Below are 25,298 nucleotides of genomic sequence, written 5' to 3'. Positions count from 1 at the left end.
TGACTATATATAGATATATAGATATATATAGATATATTTAAAAAAAACAAACACCCAGCACGCCCCTGTGGGTGGTTTATCCTTCAAGCTCGGGTCCTCTACCAGAGGCCTGGGAGCTTGAGGGTCCTGCGCAGTATCTTAGCTGTTCCCAGGACTGCGCTCTTCTGGACAGAGATCTCCGATGTTATTCCCGGGATCTGCTGGGGCCACTCGCCTAGCTTGGGAGTCACCGCACCTAGTGCTCCGATTACCACGGGGACCACCGTTACCTTCACCCTCCACATCCTCTCGAGCTCTTCTCTGAGCCCTTGGTATTTCTCCAGCTTCTCGTGTTCCTTCTTCCTGATATTGCTGTCATTCGGAACCACTACATCGATCACTACGGCCGTCTTCTTCTGTTTGTCTACCACCACTATGTCCGGTTGGTTAGCCACCACCATTTTGTCCGTCTGTATCTGGAAGTCCCACAGGATCTTAGCTCGGTCATTCTCCACCACCCTTGAGGGCATCTCCCATTTTGACCTCGGGACTTCCAGGTTATACTCGGCACAGATGTTCCTGTACACTATGCCGGCCACTTGGTTATGGCGTTCCATGTATGCCTTGCCTGCTAGCATCTTGCACCCTGCTGTTATGTGCTGGATTGTCTCTGGGGCATCTTTACACAGCCTGCACCTGGGGTCTTGCCTGGTGTGATAGACCCCAGCCTCTATGGATCTTGTGCTCAGAGCTTGTTCTCGTGCTGCCATGATTAGTGCCTCTGTGCTGTCTTTCAGTCCAGCTTTGTCCAGCCACTGGTAGGATTTCTGGATATCAGCCACCTCCTCTATCTGCCGGTGGTACATACCGTGCAGGGGCCTGTCCTTCCATGATGGTTCCTCGTCTCCCTCCTCTTTCTTGGGTTTCTGCTGCCTGAGGTATTCACTGAGCACTCGGTCAGTTGGGGCCATCTTCCCAATGTATTCTTGGATGTTCGTTGTCTCATCCTGGACTGTGGTGCTGACACTCACCAGTCCCCGGCCCCCTTCCTTCCGCTTAGCGTACAGCCTCAGGGTGCTGGATTTGGGGTGAAACCCTCCATGCATGGTAAGGAGCTTTCTTGTCTTTATGTCAGTGGCTTCTATCTCCTCCTTTGGCCAGCCTATTACCCCAGCAGGGTACCTGATCACGGGCAGGGCGTACGTGTTGATGGCCCGGATCTTGTTCTTACCATTCAGCTGACTCCTCAGGACTTGCCTGACCCTCTGCAGGTACTTGGTGGTTGCAGCTTTTCTAGCGGCCTCTTCATGGTTCCCATTCGCCTGTGGGATCCCCAAGTACTTGTAACTGTCCTCTATGTCTGCAATGTTGCCTTCTGGTAGTTCAATCCCCTCAGTTCTGACTACCTTCCCTCTCTTTGTTACCATCCGACTACACTTCTCCAGTCCGAACGACATTCCAATGTCATTGCTGTATAGCCTGGTAGTGTGGATCAGTGCTAATCGATGTTCTGCATAGGCCTGAACCCCCCTCATATATATATATATATATATATATATATATATATATATATATATATATATATATATATATATATATATATATATATTAGGGGTGCAACGATACACAAAATTCACGGTTCGGTTCGGTTCGATACTTTGGTGTCACGGTTCGATATTTTTTCGATACAAAAAATGTTCATGCATTTTTAATTTGTCATTTATTAAAATTATAAATATATATTTTAACTCAAAAGTACAGTTTTTAAATTTAACCCCCACCCTTGTGCGTGTTTTTTATTTTGACAGCGAATGCGCACCTGCGGACCACTTATGTGCAGCCCTGGTTATTTAGCTCGTCATATTGCAGCCACAGAAATTATTTTGTCCATGAAACCATAAAGCTGCACTTTCTTTTTGCCTTATAGTCTGATTTGTCATAACTTCTCCGTTTTGTGGTAAGCTTTTCTTTGGCTGTCACTTCTTCACCCTGACCTGTCTTATTTGGCTCTGCAGAACTGAAATGCTTTTACACACGCACTCACATAAGCTCAGCGATTCTCTGCGCGATCAACCTCTCACATGTTTAAGCTGCGGGAGATTTCACTTGTCATGTTTGCATAGTAAGCTAACGATTAATAAGACGATGTCAGAGGAATTGGTGCACAAATTATCATCACTCACAGATCAGTGCTGTCGCTCTCTATACACAGTTCGCACGATTGCAAAGTGAAAGCAAAAAAACAAGCGCAAATTCAAACGCGATTTCAATATGTCACATATCGACAGTGGCTCACCGATGCCAATGACATAATTACCCAGCTACATTTCCAAAAGAATGCAAAAGCATTGACATATATTTTTCCTACAATAGCCCGACGGGCAGGGCAGAGATAGATTTTGGTAGCCCGACTGAAAAAATCGCTAGCTCCGGGACGTCGGGCTAGCGATATTGCAAGCCCTGTATCTGATTGAGGAATCACTCATCTTTGGAAAAGAGAGTTTATTACAGAGAAATGGCTCTTTCCAAAATAAAAGCTATACTATCCGTTTCTTCTGGGCTATATTCTCAGCAGCATAAGGAGAATCATGTGCTAACAGCTGTCTAAATGACTCGGCTAAAGTTAGTAGCATGCTTGCTTTTTTTTGTCTGCTTCCACTTGTCTTTGCACTAGGATGATGTCGGCGTAAATGTGCAGTCATATTCTTTGTGTTCCCACTAGTGCTTTCAGGTTAATCTCATTGAAATTACCTTAACGCCACAACACGGCAAATCTCCGTTAACGAGCTACCGCCGATCGCTCCGTGCATGGGGCTAGACGGCCAACACATTAACGAGCTAACTGCCCTAACACACTAGTTCACACCAATGTAATTGAGCATTGCATGGCACATCCAACATACTGTTTTACTTTAGTCCATGACGCGCTTACCTTCAGGGTCATACGTCACATGAAAACCAAAATAATTCCAAACGCCAGATCTGAATGAGAGTGGGGGAGGTCCAGCTTGCAAGGAGAGCTTAACTTCTGTCTCGCTAGCTTGCCCTGCGCTCTTCCTTCTGACTATGCTGTCTGTGTTGAGCGCTCAGTGGATCTGCGCTCGACAGTGCAGCCTAGGCGGAGTAGTCGAACACAGATTCACTGAGCGCTCAACACAGACAGCATCGTCAGAAGGAAAATTGATAAAATAAATTACAAATGTTGTATTGTTCGATACATATGCGTACCGAACCGAAAGCACTGTATCGAACGGTTCAATATCGATACGAATATCGTTGCACCCCTAATATATATATATATATATATATATATATATATATATATATATATATATATATATATATATATATATATATATATATATATATATATATAGAGAGAGAGAGAGAGAGATAGAGATATATATATATATAGATATATGTGTGTGCAGTGAATTGTTAGTATGTTGGAAAATCAATCTGGGTAAGGGAGCAGTGTCCTTTGTAGCCAGTAAGGTCAGTAACAGATTTGTCTTTTTTTATAGTTTCTAAATACGAAAGGCCATGATGAAACTTTCGTTTACATTTATTTGATAAGCTGTTATTCCCCAGCATGATCTAACAAATCTCTAAGGTCTTCTTCTAATGCCAGGAATGTTTGGTTTTGTCAGTCTTCCAGTGCTTTAATGATGTTTAGTGAGGCTTGTATGCAGGCTCACTTAACTTGCCTTGTCATGCTTTGTACAGAACTAATCCAAAGCATTTTAGAGTGGAATGTGTTGTCTGTCTCAGAAACTTTCTGTTAATGATGATGCAGAGATATTCTGTGTTAAGAAAAATAACCTGACGTCTGACAGTCTCTGGGAACTCTGATGCCATTTTTCACACTATCGCAACGCTATTGATGATTGATGTGAACACCGAATGAAACTCCTAATTACTATTCTTGTGATTTACTGCATGTATTGCTTGAATAAACCTGTTGGGATGTCTTTGTCTTGTCTCCCTTCCCTCACCCCATCCGGGCAGATGTCTGCTCCTCCCTCAGCCTGGTTCTGCTTCTTGTTAGAAGGGAGTTTTTCCTTCCCACTGTTGCCAAAATGCTTGCTCATAGGGGGTCATATGATTGTTGGGGTTTTCTCTGTTTTCTTTGTGTTATTGTAGGGTCTTTACCTTACAATATAAAGGGCCTTGAGGCAACTGTTGTTGTGACTGTATAAATACATTGAATAGTCAGGTGTACAGGGGTTCCTAATAAAGTGCCTAGTTACTGTCAGTCACATTAGAGAGGATGCTTTTGAGTCCATTTTGAACCATCTATATCTTTCCTGTTTGCTTTCTGTAGATCAACAGGATGAACAGCTATCTCTCATCTTTTATGTCTCTGTGCTCCGAGATTATCAAGCTTTGGCTTTTTCTTTAAATCAGACAAGAAAGGCATGTTTTTTTATTCAAAAGTGTGACAAGAAAAGTAGAACTCAAAAAGAGAAAAACTGTTTGACAGTGAGCATAATGGAACACATTCAAATACACAAAAACAGATGGCAATGATAGAAACTGGACTATAAACTGATTACATTTTTAAGAACTGTTATCAACACATATACTGAACATGGATAGACAGTGCATTTGATTGTGAGTAGCAACCTCCAGAGTTTAAAAATATTCATGCAAACATAGCAAAAACTGCAATTTCTGCATTTACCACTTGAGTCTAAAAGCGCGTCAATCCCTGTAGACTGCCATGTTAAGGTGCCGAACTTTACACAATTAAAAATTATGATCACATTATAAGAAATTGATTGTTTGTCCCATTTATAAAAATGGTTTCAAATAACCTACCTGTATGAAAAATTGCTTTAAGATTAGGGGCATGGCTGGTTTAGCTGATAACTTTCTAATGAAACTCTCCTCAGAGTCAGTCAGGACACTGAATTGGGCCTTTTCAACATGTTTGTCCCTTTTTGAGCAGTTGTAAATGACTTCTCTGACAATTTATATGGTCTTCTTGGTGGTAGAGAACTCCAAGAATTTTGTGCTTCAGCTTTGTTCAATGAAATACTGGTATTTTATCAATCTTTCACCTATCAGAAGTGGCTAATATATACATCAACATTGCATTATGGATGTGCACATTATGGAGCTTATTAGTATTAGAGTTAATAACCACTCCACCCTCATGTCCAAATACGGACACTTGTGGTTAAAGCCGTCAGACACAAGCCAAAACGCTCACACTGATGCTTCTGTGCCCATCCATTTAGACAAAGTTTCCAACATGGCTTTCTGTAGATTCAAGCCGTCAAAAGGTCTAGTTTGCTCATATGTGATTCAAAGCAGAGGTTTACTTGGCAGTAAAGAAGTAAACTTTATGACTGTTTAATTCTTTCCAGCTTTTTGGGGGGCGATTTGAGATTTGTGATTCTTTTAAATACAAGAAAAATATCTAGTGGAAACATTGTTAGTGTGAAGCTGACTGTGATTAATGATTCTGATGATTCTGTTTTCTGTTTCTACCATCCATTAATCCATGGCCAGCTGTCTGTGTATTTGGACAAGAGCTCCCATCAAGCCCTCATGGCTGCACTGAGGGAAGCTGTTACCCTGCAACAGGAAACCTCCTGATTGGACGTGCTGTCAATCTAACGGCCACCTCTACTTGCGGCCTTAATGGACCAGAGCGATATTGTATTGTCAGTCATCTGCAGGTCAGTCACACACAAACTCCTGAATGTAAAGTGTAAAGAGCGAATACAAAGAGCATACCCACATTCATTCTGAGCATGAATTGGGAATAAGTGGTAATAGCTTCTCATTATATTTGAAGATCCAGGTAATAACAGACCACACAAGTACATCGTTTTCTTCCTTTATTTGAATTTACCGATTGATTTTTCTACAGCTGTTTTTTTTTTTATATGCACTCTGCTTGACTCTCACTCATCACATTGCAATTTCCCTCACAATACATGGCAGACTGAGTAGTGCAAAGAAAAATGAGTTGGCATGTCCTGTCTATAACACATTCATCCATCTTCATCGTTCCCTCTGCACTACTCCATCTTCAATTGTTCATTTGTCTGTTTGTTTGCAGCCTTGTTTCAATGAGCAACACTCGCTGCACAGGCCCCAGGTGTAGATACACAAGTCAGCCACACCTTCTTTACCTATATGCTTTCACCTCTCTCTTTCTCTTTTTTGTATGTGTTTTTTTTTTTTGTGGAGCTATGCTAATACACATGTATATGATGCGGATGTTTTAGTGAAATAAAGCAGCTGCAGTTATTCAGGACAAAATGATGTTATAGTGTTCATTTCTGCAACGTGCAACTTTTTTTTTTCTGTTTACAATAATACGTCTCCCAGCATGTTCACCATGCTGTTGTCGTTTACGCTGCCTCCATTCATGCATTTCCGTTCGTCTGCATGTATGTGCCTGCTCTTCCTTTGCCTCAGGGTAGGAATATTCACCACATTCAACTTCCAGCTCAGCAAGACAGCCTTCTACTGCAGTGATAGGAAAGGTATAGGGTTCAGATTGTAATCAGTCACAGTATTTAATGTGTGTTTATGCTGCTTGTGTTTTTGACTCAGTGCTTTTGACTTTCAAGTTCTGTTTATTATTCATTGTTCTCTGTTGATTGTTAGCTTGCTCTTCATTTCTTTTGTTTTTATCACCCCTCAGCTGTAAAAGGCTGGTGGAGTTTTGTTTTCGGGCCAGTGGCTAGGATACCTATGTTTGTAAATCCAATAACTTGAGAATGAGGTGACGTAGGAGCTTCAAATTGATATCATAGCGGCATCTACTAAAAATCTCTGAGAAATCTGCATCTCAGCGACTACTAGGAGGCTTGGGTGTAGCACTGGCGGTTCTTACCCAGGTTTTCTGTACTACAATGGTTGTTCACTTCACTTTTTCTTTATTTTTATTTCTGTTGGCTGTAAAAAATCTTACAAATTGTATTTTTCTCTAAGAGTTAAAATATGATCCAAAACAGGACACGTGTTTGATGACCTTATATAAAATTTGTACATAGACAAATTCTCTGTTTGTGTCAAGCGGCGGCTGTGTAAAGGCAAGAGAGGACCCAAATGCACGGCTCTAGACACACGGGGATGAACTCAAAGGCAGGTCTTTTTTAACAGGAACATAAGAAGTCATACAAACACTATACTGGGAGCAACTAAAGCTGAGGCGCTGGGAAGACACGGTAAATGCACACAACCTAGAGGGACGACGCAACACAGAACAAAGGGACACTCTGACATAAATACACAGAAGGTAACGAGGGAAGTGGGAACACACGGGGAACACAGCTGAAGACAATTACTCATGACCGAGCAGGGAGGACACGAAACTGAAAATACTGACACCAAGATGTGGACCTTAAACACAACACAGTACACAGAGATGAGCACAGAGAGGCAGAGAGAGAGGCAGAGAACAAGGATGAATACGAGGGGATGAGGAGAACACAGAACACAAAGGACGGGAACACAGTACCAGAACAAACACCACAATAAAAGCATGGACACAGGGGGAATCCAAATACCAAACCAAACAATCCAATGGACATAAGGAACAAAATACAAAACTACAGGAAAACTAAGAACACTGGGTCAAAATGACCCAGGACCATGACAGTTTGAGTTATGTACTGTATGTCCAGGTGGAGACACAGATCCCTTTGAGGAAGGTATGAAGGAGCATGAGGGCCAAAGAAATTAAATGAAGTACAATAATAAAATACATTTTAGTTTTTTGCACGTTGAAATGAATTTCACTGGATTTTTAAGATTGTAATCTTTTCAAAATTAATATAAATTTTGATAATAACATTAATATTTCCATCACCTCTTTCATTGGATTGCATAGGGGGAATCCCTGGATTACCTTAGCAGGTGGATAGCCAACTTTGTGTGACTGCTTATTGTGATTGCTGAGTTTAGTTTAAGTGAATCCAGGTAACAGAAAAATACCCTTGTCGTGTTGAACTTGTGTTGTAGTACAGGGCCTTGTTCATCATTTCCCGCCGAGCTGTGTTTTATTTCTCTAAAAATGAACACTGGCTAGTGTATGTGTTAGTTTAAATTGCTTCAGTTGCGCTTTGTTATTCATTGCACTGTTTGTCCACTGTTGAGTTCCCTTTTTATCTTCTGTTTGGATATGTAGGCATTGTTTTTCTTTTTTTGTTGGATTACTGCCTCAAAAAGGTTTATTTATTATGCTTATTAATTTGGGTCTACCTTCGGATTACACTGTTCCCACTTTGTGTCATTGAAGATTCAAATGCATTTAGGAGCTGCACGCACACCAGTTGTATTAAAGACTTTCAGAAATTGAGAAGAAAAAGGAAGAAAGTCATAGAGAGAAGATTGTGTGCAGGAGAAAGGATAATATGAATTTCACTTGTGGGGCTGAGGTAAAAAGAAACACAAATGATGAATCAAAGTGGTAGTTAATTTTAAAAAAGTAAAACAATCTCTGCATTATAGCAAAACAATGTTATCAAAACAGCATCAAACCTAGGTGGGTGCATCGCTGACCACGACTGACTAATTAGTGATAAATATGAGCTGATCACAGGGAGTGAGGCTCGCCAGCTACAGCTTTAAAGTGTTTTTGAAATGTGTTGTCCTTACATAGCAATCCACAAAAATAAAAATAAAAAGAATTCACTTCAGTTATTCTCCCACCACTGTCACCAAAACACCCCCAAACCATAACATTTCTATGCTTGCTGGAAAGATAACCATTCTTGTAATGTATGCTCTATGTTATTTTTCCTCTTGCTTATTAGCTCAGGGCCTTCTCATTCTATTTTTGTTATAGTCATTTTGAAGGTTTTGGTTATTACCTACATGTATTAGTCTTTATCTTATAAGACTAAAGGAAAAAAAACCCAACAATATTCTAAAGACCTCCACATGGTATAATGATAGCTGCAGAGGTAGTGGGTTGACGTACCTACGAGCGCTCATTCAATCAAATCATTGCTTTAAAAAAATCAGCACAACAGTTTTTTAGTTTTTCTAAAGTAATTAGAAAAGGCTACTTTATATATATGTGCACATGCACATGGATATACATGTGCATGTGCACACATAAACATCCAAGTTGAAATAGTGTGTATGTGTGAATGGATACACGCACGGTATATCCAGCATGCCTTCTTTTCAATTCTCAGCCGAGTCTCATTAACAGCCATGCTGTTGTTAGCAGCTTAATCGCCCTTGACAACCTAATTTATCAGCTCTGGAATCTACTGTTTCTCTTGCCAACATACCCTCATCATCCCACTCTGGTGTGCCCTCTTTCCCTCCACGTACTCCCCTTTTTATGGCCCCCTCTCAAATTGAGCCCTTTTTTTGCTCTTTCTCAGCATCTCTCTCACTCCCTGGATCTCTTAACTTACTACCTCCCCTCCAAGCACATTTGTCCTTCATCCCTGTTGCTCTTTGACACTCTGCTGCAGATTCTCTGCTCTTATCTGCATCTTTCACTGTCTGCCTTTTTTGAAACCACCCTTCATTCAAACTCATGCCTTTGACCTTGATCACATGGTTTTATTTCTCCCATAATCTCTGATTTCAAGTGTCCACCTTCACTCCTGCCTCATGTGTGTCAGTCTATTTTTTCTTCTTCCTGTACTTTCTCCTCCTACTCCTAGACTTGGACTTTTTTGCAACTCTTTTATGTTGCTTATGCAAAAATTCTGTTACAGTGTTAAGCAAAAAGAGCTTCTTTTTTTTTGTGTGCATTTCATCCCGTAGTAGAAGTAGCCTGAGAACCTGTTAGATCTCCTGTTGTTGATATACTTTTAGTGAAATGTCCTAATAATATTTGATGGTATTTAGTCAGTGTTAAGGTTTTGTTGAAAGGATGTTCTGTTACCTAAATTTGGTTGAAAAGTAACAATCTGTAATCTCCTCAGATGACAATCAGACCGCCTTGGACTTTTCATGTTTGTACATTTAGTACCATGACAGAGAGTTGGCATGCTCCTTCTGATGATGTATGTTGGATTTTTGGCAGACTTAAATAGAATGAGGACACTCATTCATGGCCTCCTTCTCTCCTACTTTCTTTGTTTGATGCTTCTCCTCCCTTTCTTCAATACCATAACCATGAAAGCCTTGCTTTCTATTTTAACAATTGAACTTTTTTTGAACTTAAATTTGTTGTTACTTTTAAAAAGAAAACTTTTTTCTGTTTCCTCAGCAACCAGAGAAGTGTTTTGAGTGCAACTCCCAGCATCCCTACGACCCGAACGTACACTCGAACAGCCACCGCATTGAAAATGTGATCTACCTCACAGACAGCAACAGAGTCAACACCTGGTGGCAATCTGTCCATGGTGTGTGTGTGTGTGTGTGCGTGTGTGTAATAACAGTTAAAAAAACCCAAACATGATCAGTGTGTTCATTGTTTGCCTCCATCCTCATATATTTATATGTATGTGTGTCTGTGAAGAATATGTTTCCTTAGATTGTGATGCACTGTATGAATAACCTGGGGACCTCTAGTGATGTGCAGTAATTATCCAGGTTGTCTGTGATGTTAACCCTGTGTGAATCTGTGATGTATCTGTAAGTTTCAATTCATGTTAATATTTCTACCGCTACGATCAGCATACTGTGGACACTTCTAAATCAGTCTAACTCTAAATCAAAGTTTGGACAGCATTTTGAAGACAACTTCACATTTCTTATGTTTCAGCATATGGACCCACTTACAGGTAGGCCAAGGTCAAATCTTGAAGGATGATGAGAATGATAACAAGCGTAGCCACAGATGTCAATAGGCCCATATAAAGTACAGACTTTTCTTACTCCATGTTTTTCTGTTTTCAGAGAAACAGACATGGAAAAATTTCTAAATCAGATAAACTCTCCGGGTTGAACTAACCCCACGTCAATAGGTATTACACCTACACCAGAATAATACATCTAGACAGCAAAATAATACGAAGGCAAATGGTCCTTCACAGAAAGGTTACTGGGTAAAGGTACTGATGCTACATTTGAGTTCCTGTGGGAGTAAGAGCAGGACTCTGGTATTTCTCGAATGAGGGAAATCTGAAAAGAAAAAAGGTAAAGGTCTGCAACAGTCAATCGACATTCATCAACAGTTATTTTCTCCACAGGCCAGGAGAGTGTCAGCATCAGACTGAACCTGGAGGCTGAATTCCACTTTACACATCTCATCATGAAGTTTAAGGTACATGCACTTTTCTTTCATGTGTGGGTAGCTCCATGTGTTGTATACCTCTGTTGGATGTGCAATACTGTATGTGTTTAAGCACGTCAAAGGACATAATTCTTCAGGTGTGTGTTTGTTATGTACACTGAGAAGTGTGGTGGCTGCATTCCATCAGGCAGAAATCCTTTATCTGTGTGTACAGCAAATGAAAGGTTCAGATAAATCTTTCGTACTCTGTCTCCTCAGACTTTCCGACCTGCAGCTCTGGTCATTGAGCGTTCAGCTGACTTTGGCCGAACATGGCGTCCCTACCGCTACTATGCCTCCAACTGTACCAGAACCTTCCCCAGCATTCCTGCCAATGGCTTGCACCATATCAATGACATCATCTGTGAGGAACGCTACTCTGACATCGAACCCTCCACTAATGGAGAGGTAAAAAGTTTAAAAAGTACCTGTAGTAGTAAAGAGGCATGAAGAAGAAGAAGAAACAAAGTTCAGCACTTTTGCTCTTTGTTAACCTTTCTGCATCTTTTAGATTTAAGCCCACTTAAGGACTCAATGTAATTTATACAGAAGTACTTTCTTTATATTCCTATATATAGGAAAATGCACAGTAGGCAGCACAGCGATTTATTCAAACGTGCAAGTAGAAATATGGTGTACGAGGCAAAGAGCTGAGTATTATTTCTTGACGGGCATTCCAAAGCTCTGTTTTGGCTACCTTTTGTTCCATGACAGAGATTCTATTGGTTGTAGATAATCACCACATGAGACTTGTTCCCACTGATTTTCAGTCCAGATGTTATGGAATTTGGCATACCTCATCTTTTCTTCTCTGTTTGCCTTCTTTATGATTGGCCTTTTGACAGCCACCCTTCCACTGAGACCATTTCTGAGGAAATCAGTGACCAGTATCAACTAAGCATCAACTAAATGAATGAGCTAGGGCTGATTGTATCTCTCAGGTCTTGTATCAGGTCTTTGCTGGATTTTTTTCTCTCTATTTCTTAAGGATAAGACTTTCAGATGCTGTTCATCTGCTGTAGATAATGTTTTTTAGCCCTACCACTGATTTTGTCCTTTACTTGACCTATTTGGAATTTTTCATAGCTTTGTGTGTTAATTGCTGCTTGTAACAAAGTATCGAAAGATTTAATATGTGTTGTTTGTTAAGTTTTTTGTTATGTATAGAAAAAACACTGTTTTATTCCTTGATTTCGGTTCCCTTTTGTGTTTGAATGATTCTTAGGTCAGTGTTTAGTGGTTTAAAAAAACAAAAAAATGCTCCTGTGAAAATGGTCATGTACAATGACTCCACTGAAAATGAATGAAATGCACAAAAAGAAAAGAAAGGAACTTTCAGAAAGCCTGAAGAACAATTGTCTCTTTAAAAAATTACAAAAAAGATCTGGCTGCTTGGAAGTAAAGTATAAAGGAATGAGTGGTGGCTCAAGAATTCTGCAAAGTACTGCAACTCTAATCTTTTAGAGCAGCTTAGCACTATGGAGTTTTCAGCAAAGTAGGTTAAATGACACGTTTATAGTGGGATATTTTCAGCCTGCTTCACAGGGCAACATTTGCTGGAAACTGTCGTATGTGTTCATGGTAATGAAAGAGCATGTCAGTTTGGCCCTTACCACTTTACACCATCTACCCAAACGTCATTTATATCTGTAATATGTTTGTAGCTCAACATTAATGCATAAAAATACAATGTTTTGGATGAAGGGCACGATCTGACAACTCAAGTGAAGGTCTTATGATTTCTTCTAAAATAATATAACATGCATTTGGTGCTAACAGTTTGCAGTATGTTTAAATGCTAAGGGTCCCTGGAGAGGACAAATACACCTTTTACATGCTTTAAATTGCAACCAAAACAACTCACTCCTAAAGTTTGTCAGGAATCACACTTGATCAGCAAGCAACTGCCATCTGATTTCATCTGAACCATGGCCCATGTAATTTTCCGCATATAGCACCATAGCACATTTAAGGAAGATGAGAATCTTGCAAAAAAAAAAAAGGGGTGTCTCCCACTCTTCATGTAATATCAGGCCATTATTTTATTTGAAATCATGTGGTCATTTCACAATAAAACCCAGCATTTGCTTAAATGCTTGGTTTGTGTTTCTGGAAATAAGTGAGGAAATGCACTACTGGTTAGACCTCGCTCACGTGGTGGAGCAGGTCATCTGCTAATCAAAAGGTTGGCGGTTCGATCCCACCAGTCTGCAAAGGTCTTTGGGCAAGATACAAACCCCAAGTTGCTCTTCAATGCATCCTTCAGAGTGTGAATGTGTGTGAATGTTAGATAGAAAGAGCATAGAAAAAAGACAAATCAGACAGGTTTTATTAAGGGGAGGAATTCTTATAATAATACTCGACGCCTATTTAATATTATTCATTTTTTAAATTTTCATCAGATCCCTGGGGTTGTTGTTTCTATGGATGCCGAAAAGGCATTCGATAGAATTGAATGGGAATATATGTTTGAAATAATGAGAAGATTTGGGTTTGGAAAAAACTTTCTGGGGTGGATCAAAATTATATACAAATCGCCAATAGCATCTGTGTTAATTAACGGCTTGTTATCTTCCCCATTTTCACTGAGCAGAGGTACAGCACAAGGTAGCCCATTGTCACCACTATTATTTGCTTTGGCCATCGAGCCCTTGGCCATGGCCATTAGACAAAATCCAAGTGTTCTTGGAGTTAAAATTGGGGATAGACAACATAAAATTCTGCTTTATGCAGACGATATTCTTCTGACACTGACTGACCCGGTTAACTCTTTACCCGTTCTTATTAGGTGCATCAAGGACTTTGGTCTTATATCTGGATACAAAGTAAATTTTGATAAATCTGTTATAATGACTTTGTGTAGTGGAGGGGATAATGAACCTTTATATGTTAAACCCTTTCATTGGGCACCATCAGGTTTTGTATATTTGGGAGTTAAAGTTACACCAAATGTTGGACACTTATATAGAGAAAATATTAATGGAATGGTTCAAGATCTTCGGGAGATGCTGACAAGATGGAGATCACTTCCGATATCATTTTTGGGAAGAATAAATCTCATTAAAATGGTAATCCTACCGAAAATATTATATCCCACAGGCATGTTGTTTGCAATCTTGAAATCAGAAGATATTAAAGTAATTAACAAGGCTATGGTGGATTTCATTTGGGCAGGAAGAAAACCCAAAATTAAATTGGAGACACTACAGTTACCGAAAGATCTGGGTGGGTGGGGAGTGCCAAACATAGAAAATTATGTCCTCTCAATACAAGCGAGGATTCTTTCTTCCTGGATACATGAACATTCTGATCTGCCATGGCTAAATATTGAGGAAGTATTATGTAAACCATCCTCACCTGTTAACTTCTTAGGGAAACGTCTAAATGACTTACCTCACGTAATAAAGCATAACCCACTGATATATAATGCTATGTGGACGTGGGGAAAACTGAGAAAATTTTTAACAGTAGTCTTCCGTTTAATATCTTGTCAACGTTTATAAATAATCCAGACCTTCTGCCACAAAACATAGGGTCAAGCTTTGTGGGATGGCATAAAGTAGGTGTAAAGAGGTTTTATGACCTCTTTAAACATGGTGAGTTTAAATCATTTGAATCCTTGAAGTCCCAGTATTCTATGTCAAAGACTGAGTTTTATAAGTATTTGCAATTGAGAAATTATGTGTTAAAAAATGCTAAAACATTACGAATCTCAACTGCCTCTTTTCGGTTGGAGAAATTTTTTTTGGATAATAGGGAGCATAAACATTTTGTATCAAAGTTTTATTCCGAGATTTATGCCCTAATCGAGGATAAACTGGCATGGTTGAGAAAATCTTGGGGGACGCTGCTTAAATGTGAAATAGATATACAGGCATGGGACAAAATCTTGCTCCTTCCATCCAAAATCTCTGTTTGTAACCGATTTAAAGAACTGCAGTACAAAATTTTGCACAATGTGTATATTTCTCCATATATTTATAGTAAGTATAATATGGGAATATCTCCAAACTGTCTCAAGTGTAAGGTCAGAGTGGGCACTAGATTCCACTGCTTGTGGGAATGTGCTATTATTCAGTCATTTTGGAAAGAGGTCTGCGCCAATATTAGTACAGCCATTGGTCATCAGGTGACAGAAAACCCATTAATGTGTATATTGGGATATATTCCTGTCTCACTGGTACAACATGAGTATGTAATTCAGTCACTGTTAATGTTGGCCAGGAAAAGCATTATGTTGAGATGGGTGGGGGCTGAGCCTCCCTCCATTTCTCTATGGAAGTCGCTCATCATTGAAGTTATGACTCTGATCAGGCTGGGACATTATATTGATGGGAGCTCCCGAATTTTTGTTTACAAATGGAAGAGACCACTGGAAGCACTGGGAGTAACCTATAAACTGGATCAACAGTTATGGACATAATGTTGTAATATTCTAGTGCTGTGTAGTGTTATTATTTTGGATGTGAACCAGTCTTATATTTGTTGGGGGAAAAAAGTTAAATAAAAGTTTAAAAAAAAAAAAAAAAAAAAGAAAAAAGACAAAGTGCTTTGAATGCTCAGGGTAGAAAAGCACTGTATAACAACATTTACCATATAAACATAGCGTGTTTCTTTAAAGCACACTGAGTGGTTAAAAAATATGACTCGAACTTTATAAGCGCAGTTGGAAGATATCAAGGTATATGTGACCAGTCATTGCATATTTTCCATTTTGTGCAAATTTTTGTTTAACATTTGTTGAATATTTATAGAATTTCCTTAATACTGCAGTCTAATGAAAACATCTCTTCTTTTATTTAAGGTTATTTATAAAGTGCTGGATCCTGCCATTCCAGTGAAAGACCCCTACAGCTTAGATATTCAAGGTCTGTGAACACTTTTCATTCATTAAATGCATATAGTATTCTCATATATGTTCCCCATAGAGAGATTGTATGCATGAGGAATTTCATACAGAAAATGCCGAACCTTATTCCTTATGAAATAAGACACCGCATTTTTAAAATTCTGTATTCTACCAAGCTCCTGCTGCAAATAAAAGCTTCAAATGCTTCCTGTCTCTGATATTTGTTTAGCTGAGTCGTCTGGATAATGAAAAAGTCATACTGATGTTCACAGAAAACTTTGCACTTAGAATGGAGTTGCATCAAAAGAGCCACATTTGGACATAATTATGTTTTGACTTTGATGAAATCTTAACCAGAGATAAATGGATTGTGTGAACCATCACTGACCTCACTGACACGCATTCATCCCAAACAAAAACTAGCAAACAGTACAAACTGGTGTTGGGAACACTCTGTTTTGTTACCTAGCAGTCGCACCTATGGCAACGTATCCACTGTGTGCAAAGCCCTTTTGATATAGTAGAGGTTGGACAGACATTGCTGATGTTTAGGCCACACCTCTCCCTCATTTTCCCACCATTGTCCACTGTTTCAAAGAACTTGTCATTCTACCCAGGAACCATACCCAAATGTTTCACACAGTCTTTGGTGGTTTAGTAACCAGCACTGTTACTGCACAGTAAAATAACACCACTGGTAAATATAAAGGGTTTGTAGGGAGGAGACAAATCCCTTTGGAGTTGTGTCAGGAATGGCATCTGGCATTAAATTCTGTTAAACCAAACATGCAGAATTACCTGCATGTTTAAAGGATGAATGAAGAGCTTTAGGTAAACACAAAGACCTGTCGTTTGGGTACCCTTTTCAGATAATACATTTAGATATAGATTACATGTTAATACCAGGTGTAAATATTGTACAGTACTTTACAAATTCGTCTTATTTTTCATCAGAATTCATCATCAATCAGTACAATTCTAACATTTACTGTCTCATCACACTCCAGGTTAATGCAGAAAAAAAATGTAGAAAATGTCAAGGAAAAAATGTGCATATTAATGAACTGTCAGCCTCGTTTTTTAATGTTGTTTATCTTGCAAATCTGGCTGACTTTTTAAAAAACATTTCCTTTGCAGATCTTTTGCGCATCACCAACCTGCGCATTAACTTCACAAAGCTCAACACTCTGGGAGATGACCTTCTGGACCGACGCCCTGAAGTCCTGCAGAAATATTACTACGCTATCTATGAGCTGGTAGTGCGAGGGAGCTGCTTCTGTTACGGACATGCTTCAGAGTGCGCTCCTGTGCCGGGGGTCAACGCCAGGGAGATCGGCATGGTCAGTTAGTGGATGATACTGCCAAAAACTCACTGAATCTGTAATTATCAGCATATCCTTTGTAAGACTAAAGGAAAATGGAAAATTATCTTCTTGTTTAAAATAATCAACAGCAGCACAGTAAATCACAGCCTTCTCATTTGCACTGCCCATACTAACCATGTCACTTTTCATCCTTGTCACCTTTCATCTTGCTGTGCTCAGATCCACGGTCGCTGTGTGTGCAAACACAACACAGAAGGCCTGAACTGCGAGCGCTGCCAGAACTTCCACCATGACCTGCCGTGGAGACCAGCGGAGGCCGAGAACCCTCACACCTGCAGAGGTGGGGCAAATATGCACTCCTTCAAAATTCAGATGGAAACATTTGTAGCTGAAATTCTTTCTTTATAGTTGTCAAATGTGCTTTTCTAACCTTTAGACTATTTAAGGAAATAGAGAACAAGCCCTTTGTTGGTACTACCAGCAGCAGCGCAGTCAGCTGATGAAGTCGGCTTTCTGTGACTGTGACAGTATCTGAATATGATTAATGGGGCTTTTTGTCAACCAGTGAAAACATATTTTCACGTTTCTTGTTTTACAAGATAACTGAGACACTTTTTGGGGGTTTAAATTAAAAATAAATATATGCTAGAAAGATAAATTAAGATGTACAGTGGGGCAAAAAAGTATTTAGTCAGCCACCGATTGTGCAAGTTCCCCCACTTAAAATGATGGCAGAGGTCAGTAATTTGCACCAGAGGTACACTTCAACTGTGAGAGACAGAATGTGAAAAAAAAATCCATGAATTCACATGGTAGGATTTGTAAAGAATTTATTCGTAAATTAGGGTGGAAAATAAGTATTTGGTCACCTCAAACAAGGAAAATCTCTGGCTCTCATAGACCTGTAACGTCTTCTGTAAGAAGCTTTTCTGTCCCCCACTCGTTACCTGTATGAATGGCACCTGTTTGAACTCATCATCTGTATAAAAGACACCTGTCCACAGCCTCAAACAGTCAGACTCCAAACTCTGCCATGGCCAAGACCAAAGAGCTTTCAAAGGACACCAGGAAAAGTATTGTAGACCTGCACCAGACTGGGAAGAGTGAATCTACAATAGGCAAGCAGCTTGGTGTGAAAAAATCAACTGTGGGAGCAATCATCAGAAAATGGAAGACATACAAGACCACTGAAAATCTCCCTCGATCTGGGGCTCCACGCAAGATCTCATCCCGTGGGGTCAAAATGATCATGAGAACGGTGAGCAAAGATCCCAGAACCACACGGGGGGACCTGGTGAATGACCTGCAGAGAGCTGGGACCAAAGTAACAAAGGTCACCATCAGTAACACACTACAACGGCAGGGAATCAAATCCCGCAGTGCCAGACGTGTTCCGCTGCTGAAGCCAGTGCATGTCCAGGCCCGTCTGAAGTTTGCCAGAGAGCACATGGATGATACAGCAGAGGATTGGGAGAATGTCATGTGGTCAGATGAAACCAAAGTAGAACTTTTTGGTATAAACTCAACTCGTCGTGTTTGGAGGAAGAAGAATACTGAGTTGCATCCCAAGAACACCATACCTACTGTGAAGCATGGCGGTGGAAACATCATGCTATGGGGCTGTTTTTCTGCCAAGGGGACAGGACGACTGATCCGTGTTAAGGACAGAATGAATGGGGCCATGTATCGTGAGATTTTGAGCCAAAACCTCCTTCCATCAGTGAGAACTTTGAAGATGAAACGAGGCTGGGTCTTCCAACATGACAATGATCCAAAACACACCGCCCGGGCAACAAAGGAGTGGCTCCGTAAGAAGCATTTGAAAGTCCTGGAGTGGCCTAGCCAGTCTCCAGACCTCAACCCCATAGAAAATCTGTGGCGGGAGTTGAAAGTCCGTGTTGCTCGGCGACAGCCCCAAAACATCACTGCTCTCGAGAAGATCTGCATGGAGGAATGGGCCAAAATACCAGCTACTGTGTGTGCAAACCTGGTAAAGACCTATAGTAAACGTTTGACCTCTGTTATTGCCAACAAAGGTTATGTTACAAAGTATTGAGTTGTATTTTTGTTATTGACCAAATACTTATTTTCCACCCTGATTTACGAATAAATTCTTTTTTCACATTCTGTCTCTCACAGTTGAAGTGTACCTCTGGTGCAAATTACTGACCTCTGTCATCATTTTAAGTGGGGGAACTTGCACAATCGGTGGCTGACTAAATACTTTTTTGCCCCACTGTATGTAGCTATGCTGGGCTACTCTGGTGTCCAGGAATAAAGATATAAAGCTAGAAATTTACTTTATAGGTCACCTCTAAAGGAGATGGGAGAAGCTAATGCGATGTGATAGTTTTTAGGGTATCATTATTATTATTAGGACGCCACCCAAAAAAAGGGTGGTCAGAATGGTATTCATGTTCCTCTAAATCAGGGGTTTCAAAGATAAGCCCAAAGCCTCCAGACAGCTAGACAGCTTCGGACATGTGATAGAAGGCATCGATTTCTGACTTTTTACTGTGTTGTCATAGCTTTTATAGTTTTTCCTACTCGTAAAGACCTCCCCCGTTCCCTTTGATACTACACCAAAGTAATAACAGTTAAAACACAGAAAAGTTCCCGTTTTTTCACTTGGTACTGTAAATTTTTATTTTATACAATGACAAGTTTTTTTTATTATAATTGCTACCGTAACTTTAAACATTTATGGATTTTTTTGCTGACAGCTTTCTTTCATTACTACAGCAGCATTTTTTTATCATGTAAAAAAACTGGACTTCTTTTTTACGTTAAGCTGTTAAACATTTAGTTAAACATCTTTACACTGACAGATGGGAGAGTTTTGCTTTGTGACCCAAGACATAAAATAAGTTTGCTCTAATTGCTCTTTAACTGTTCTCATTTTGTTTTTGCCTGTTTCTGCAGAGTGTAACTGTAATGGCCACTCGGACCACTGCCACTTTGACATGGCAGTGTATATGGCAACGGGTAATGTTACTGGAGGAGTTTGTGATGACTGTCTGCACAACACTATGGGACGCAACTGTGAGACGTGTAAACCTTTCTACTACCAAGATCCAAACAGAGATGTTAGAGATCCACGGGTTTGTATCTGTGAGTCTCTCATACCTTGATTCTCTCCTTTGGTACAGAAATTCAGTACTGAGTATAAAAAAGGAATTTTGCTCTGAAACATAAAATTTTCCTGTCATTCCTGTCATCTTTTACCTACAATCTCCATCATTCCTTCACTTAAGCCTGTGACTGTGACCCAGTGGGGTCATTGGAGGGAGGCGTGTGTGACACCCACACCAACTTTGAAATGGGAATGATTGCGGGACAGTGTCGCTGCAAAGTCAACGTGAAGGGGACGCGCTGTGATGACTGCAAGGAGGGTTATTATGGACTCAGCCAGAATGACCCTTTGGGTTGCCAACGTATGTGTTCATCTGCCGCCAAAATGTGTTTGAACAAAAGTAGATATCTCAAATCTTTATGTGCATTCATGTTTCTGTGTCTTTATTCATCAGCTTGCAACTGTGATCCTCGTGGCATCATCGTGATGGGAGCTCCTTGTGATCAGATCAGTGGGGACTGCTCCTGTAAAAGATATGTCACCGGCCGCTACTGCAACCAGTGTCTGGTTAGTAACAGTCGTTGTTCTGTCTCTCAGGTTTCATCCTAAGCTCATGTCCAGGTTTGCTCAATAGCAGGCCTTGAATGCATGAAAATCTACTCTGTGTAGATATTCCAGTGCAGTCCAAGAATAAAAATAAGGAGGTGAAAGTGAGGATCTTTAAATAATGCACTGGAAGATGTTTGTCTTTGACTTGTTAAACTAATGGGGCCATATTTTAAAATTCTGTGTGGGATCTATACCTAAACCGTGCGTCATCACAGCAATTTTGTATTCAGCAATCGGACTGAATCTGAACTGGCCGACATGATTGCATTAATCGGCTATATGCACTGGGCTGTTGTTTAAAAAGACACTTTCAATAGCGCTATTTTCTTGCTGTTATTTTGGTAAACTTGGCCTGTGTAATGACAGAGAATACAGTGCAGTGAGCTCTTTGCAAGAGTTGAAACTGCCTTCATTTACAGCCTGGAAACCTAAACATCCATATTATTAGATGAGGTGACCAGAGAGTGTGTGCGCTAATAAAACACTGAGTGGAGTTTATCTTGATGCATGCACAACCATCCAGGTTAGGAAATCCCAAAAAGTTGATTCTGTTCATGTGGATGTAATGTTTTCAGTGGGAGAAATGTTTTTGTCACTCATCCAAGTGACTCCTTCAGTCTCTGCTGACTGCAGATTAGCCATGGATCACTAGCACGATTACAAATAGAACTCCTGCTTTGAGTGTTCATGATAAAGCAGCAGTGTACAAAAAAAGTGTACATGAACTGTGAAAAAAGCTAATTGTGAGGTTTGTGTTCCTCCTACAGCCTGAATACTGGGGCCTTAGTAATGACCTGGCAGGCTGCAGACCTTGTGACTGTGACTTTGGAGGAGCCTTCAACAACAGGTAAAAAGATTTTGTATCGTCTGTGTTCTGCTTTTAAGAACTAAGCATTCTGTAAATTGCAAGTATTTCGTTTAGATGCAAAAAGCATCAAGTGGACACGAAGTGAGGCTGTGACTCGTTCAGTCTGATGGTCTGTGCAGACAACAAATAGACAGGAGATTTCAAGAACACCAGTAAAAGGCTGTCTACACATTGTTGTATGTGATACTTAAAGGTGCATGATGGAAACCGGCCAGTGTGACTGCAGGAGGCACCTAATTGGCCGGCAATGCTCTGATGTGCAGCCCGGGTATTTCTGCGCTCCGCTGGACTTCTACAAGTATGAGGCCGAAGATGCCACCGGACACTCTCCTGCTGACCCCGTACTGCCGGTGAGCACAGCAGCATGGTGCCGTGTAAACCACTTATTCACATTTACGATCATTGGCTCATACTACTAGGCTGACTACGTCAAAACAACACACTGTAGAATCTAACTTCAAAAACGTACATTTTATTTGAAGAAGCGAATGGGGGTGGGGTGGCTATAGCTCAGGTGGCAGAGCAGGTCAGCCACCAATCAGAAGGTCGGTGGTTCGATCCCAGGCTGCCTCCTGGCTGCATGCCAAATATCCTTGGGCAAGATACTAACCCCATGTTTGCCTACTGGTGGTGGTCAGAGGGCCTGGTGGCGCCTGTGTCCGGCAGCCTCGCCTCTGTCGGTGCGCCCCAGGGCAGCTGTGGCTACAATGTAGCTTGCCATCGCCAGTGTGTGAATGGGTGAATGACTGAATGTAATGTAAAGCGCTTTGGGGTCCTTAAGGACTAGAAAAGCGCTATACAAATGCAGGCCATATTGTAGAAAAATGCTGAGCTTACCCCAAACCCCAAATGAGTAGATGCAAAATTCACTTAAAATCATAAGCTGGGGAGAGCAAGCCATTTGTAAAGTTTAAGGAAGGCCATTGTGCAAGCATAAACCTAGAACTTAGACGTGTTTGTGTCTCATGCATGCAGCAGGTTTGAAATACTGATTGATGGTGGAGAGGTTATGTAACCGCTTTTCAAGAAGATGGTTGTGAGCTCAAAGTGAGAAAAAGCATGATTAGCTGCTGCAAGAAGACACATGAGGTGTTAAAACACACAAACAGATCTTAGTAGTAGCCCTAAATTTGACAAATTCATAAAAGCGCTTGAAGATTTTAACCTGGGTTTATAAAAAAGGACTGCTGCTGATTACAGCTACGTTATAGTTTCTGCATCTGCTTACCCATTCAGGAGGATTGGATTGTGTGTGTGGAGTCACTCTAATCCAAGAGGTATAGTTCCATCTTGTAACCCCTAATAAAGTTTCCTTTGGGACCTTTTTGTTTGTGTAGAGAACTCCTGTCATATAGTGGGATCTCTGTCACAAAAATTCATTAATTAAATGGACACGACTTTAATTAACAGGCTTTTTTCTTGTTTTAGCAAGAATGTGATACATGACGACTGTATCCATGGAAGTATGTTCACATAGTGTGGCTTTCAGTAATGAGCTGTATGATCCAACATGTTCACTTAGGAAACCTCAAAGGTCACCGATCACTTACAGTATCTCTACATAAAAGACACACACATCTCAGCAAAAGGTCAGAGTCTCTTCTTCTGCCTGTCTTTTGTATTTTTTGGAAACTGTGTGAGCAAAAGAAAGATTTCACTCACCATCAAGCATCAGTTAATTATCCTTCATCACATTTTTAGCTTTTTATTAAGTTTTTCAATTATCCACAATTGGAAACAATGACCAGAGTAACTGGCTACAACAACAGCTTCTGCTGGTGAAACTGGGAGCCCTGAGTACTTTCCACCCAGACCTGTGTCCTGTTCCTGAGTTTTGACAGAACTTGCAACCGGTTGCAATTTCCGCATGTAAATGGTTCAGCTCTTTATCCTTTCAACCACATCCAAGGGTGCGTGGGAGCTTGCCGAACCAGTCTGCATGTGTTTTGTGGGCTTCAAGAAGGCTGCATTTCTCAGTATGTCCTGTGGAGGAGTGTTTTGGTTTCATAGAACATTGAACTAATTTTTGGGAGCTATCCCAAAATAAACATGGCTGGTGATAAGTCAGCCTCTTTCTCAGTGGAATGGGATTTCACCAGAGCTGCTCTCTGCTACCACTTCTGTTTATTGCTTTTATGGAGAAGAATGAAAAAGATACAGAATTTCTAGGCACAGCCGAGGTGTAGCGGGTGGTGAGTTTGGTGCTCTGAGGAGTTCATCTTTGCTTTTTGCAGATGATGTGGTTCTGTTGCCTTCATTGAGCCATGACTTCCATCTTGCATTGGAAGAGGCTTGGGTTTGTAGTTGAGTGTAAAACGGTTATGATGTGAAGTCTGAGTTGATGGTTCTCAGATGAAAAGGGTGGAGTTTCCACTCCTGGCTCGGAGCAAGTGGCTGCTGTAAGTGGAGGAGTTTATGTATACTCTACATCGAGAGGGCCATTTGAGATACTTGGACCATCTCACTTGGATGCCTCCTGGGCATCTCCTAGGTGAGGTATTTCAGTCATGTCCTAACAGGAGGAGGCCCTGGCATATACCCAGAACACTCTCGAGGGTGTCCTTTGGCTGCTTTGGGAACGCCTCGGCCTCCTGTAAAATAGCTGAAAGAAGTGGCCGAAGAAAGGAAAGTCTCTGCTTAGACTGCTGCCCCTGCAACCCAGACGGATGGACCGGATAGGACCAGACTGATCACCAGACTACAAAAGGGTCCCCCCATCCACCCTGTTTCAACAAGGAGATCTTGTCACTGCGACAAGTCTGTTCCTGTAATCGGCAACTAATTTTACATGCCTATCAGACTCCATTCTTCTTCACATCACTGTTTTTGTTGTTTACCACGTGTTTGTACCCACATTTGTACATTTGTTGTCCACTGTTTCTGTCTTCTGCACTCACCACCTGCTGCCACCCTCCTCATTGTTAATAGACACACAGCATACAATAGTTCCTCCTTTAGCCCTCAGGGCAAGCTGCAACAGTCCTCACTTACAACATCACAGCTGCAGGAATGTAGGGAAAACTTCAGTGACTCAGGAATGTTATGAGAAGAAATGTGAGACACTAAACAAGTGAAGATATTGCTTGAACAAATAAGGGTTGGTGTCTTTAAGTTGTTAAAGTTGCAGGATGGTGTAGAATAAGCAAGATGTAGTCAAAGTGCTGGATCTCTGTGTAGGCCTTCACAGCTGAAGTAATCCATGACATCGCTAGACCAGATCACAGATACCGACATGTCACAATTTATTATTGCTGTACAACAAACAGCACACACACAAAAACATCTCACATTTTTCTTATCATTGTTTCTCTCTGTTACACCCCAGCAATTTGAGCACAGGAGACGAAACCAAAGTGAAGGTGTTTTGACATGTTTTGCTAAATGTT

General features: G+C 40.7%; 1 protein-coding gene across 2 annotated transcripts in view; it reads left to right on the top strand.

Annotated features, from left to right (window-relative positions):
• lamb2l (laminin, beta 2-like) overlaps nucleotides 1-25,298 on the top strand; it is a 59,607-nt gene that overhangs the window by 17,358 nt on the left and 16,951 nt on the right. For both annotated transcript variants that reach the window (XM_014409268.3, XM_014409269.3), the window contains exons 3-14: nucleotides 5,497-5,666; nucleotides 10,181-10,316; nucleotides 11,106-11,179; nucleotides 11,408-11,596; nucleotides 15,993-16,056; nucleotides 17,175-17,377; nucleotides 17,582-17,702; nucleotides 20,285-20,473; nucleotides 20,617-20,796; nucleotides 20,890-21,002; nucleotides 21,812-21,891; nucleotides 22,106-22,262. In XM_014409268.3, coding sequence (XP_014264754.3) covers nucleotides 5,497-5,666; nucleotides 10,181-10,316; nucleotides 11,106-11,179; nucleotides 11,408-11,596; nucleotides 15,993-16,056; nucleotides 17,175-17,377; nucleotides 17,582-17,702; nucleotides 20,285-20,473; nucleotides 20,617-20,796; nucleotides 20,890-21,002; nucleotides 21,812-21,891; nucleotides 22,106-22,262 — 1,676 coding nt within the window. The remainder of the gene's footprint in view (nucleotides 1-5,496; nucleotides 5,667-10,180; nucleotides 10,317-11,105; nucleotides 11,180-11,407; nucleotides 11,597-15,992; nucleotides 16,057-17,174; nucleotides 17,378-17,581; nucleotides 17,703-20,284; nucleotides 20,474-20,616; nucleotides 20,797-20,889; nucleotides 21,003-21,811; nucleotides 21,892-22,105; nucleotides 22,263-25,298) is intronic.

Source organism: Maylandia zebra, linkage group LG20 (assembly GCF_041146795.1).
Source record: "Maylandia zebra isolate NMK-2024a linkage group LG20, Mzebra_GT3a, whole genome shotgun sequence".
In the NCBI taxonomy this organism is placed as follows: domain Eukaryota; kingdom Metazoa; phylum Chordata; class Actinopteri; order Cichliformes; family Cichlidae; genus Maylandia; species Maylandia zebra.
This window is presented reverse-complemented; position numbering and strand designations above follow the sequence as displayed.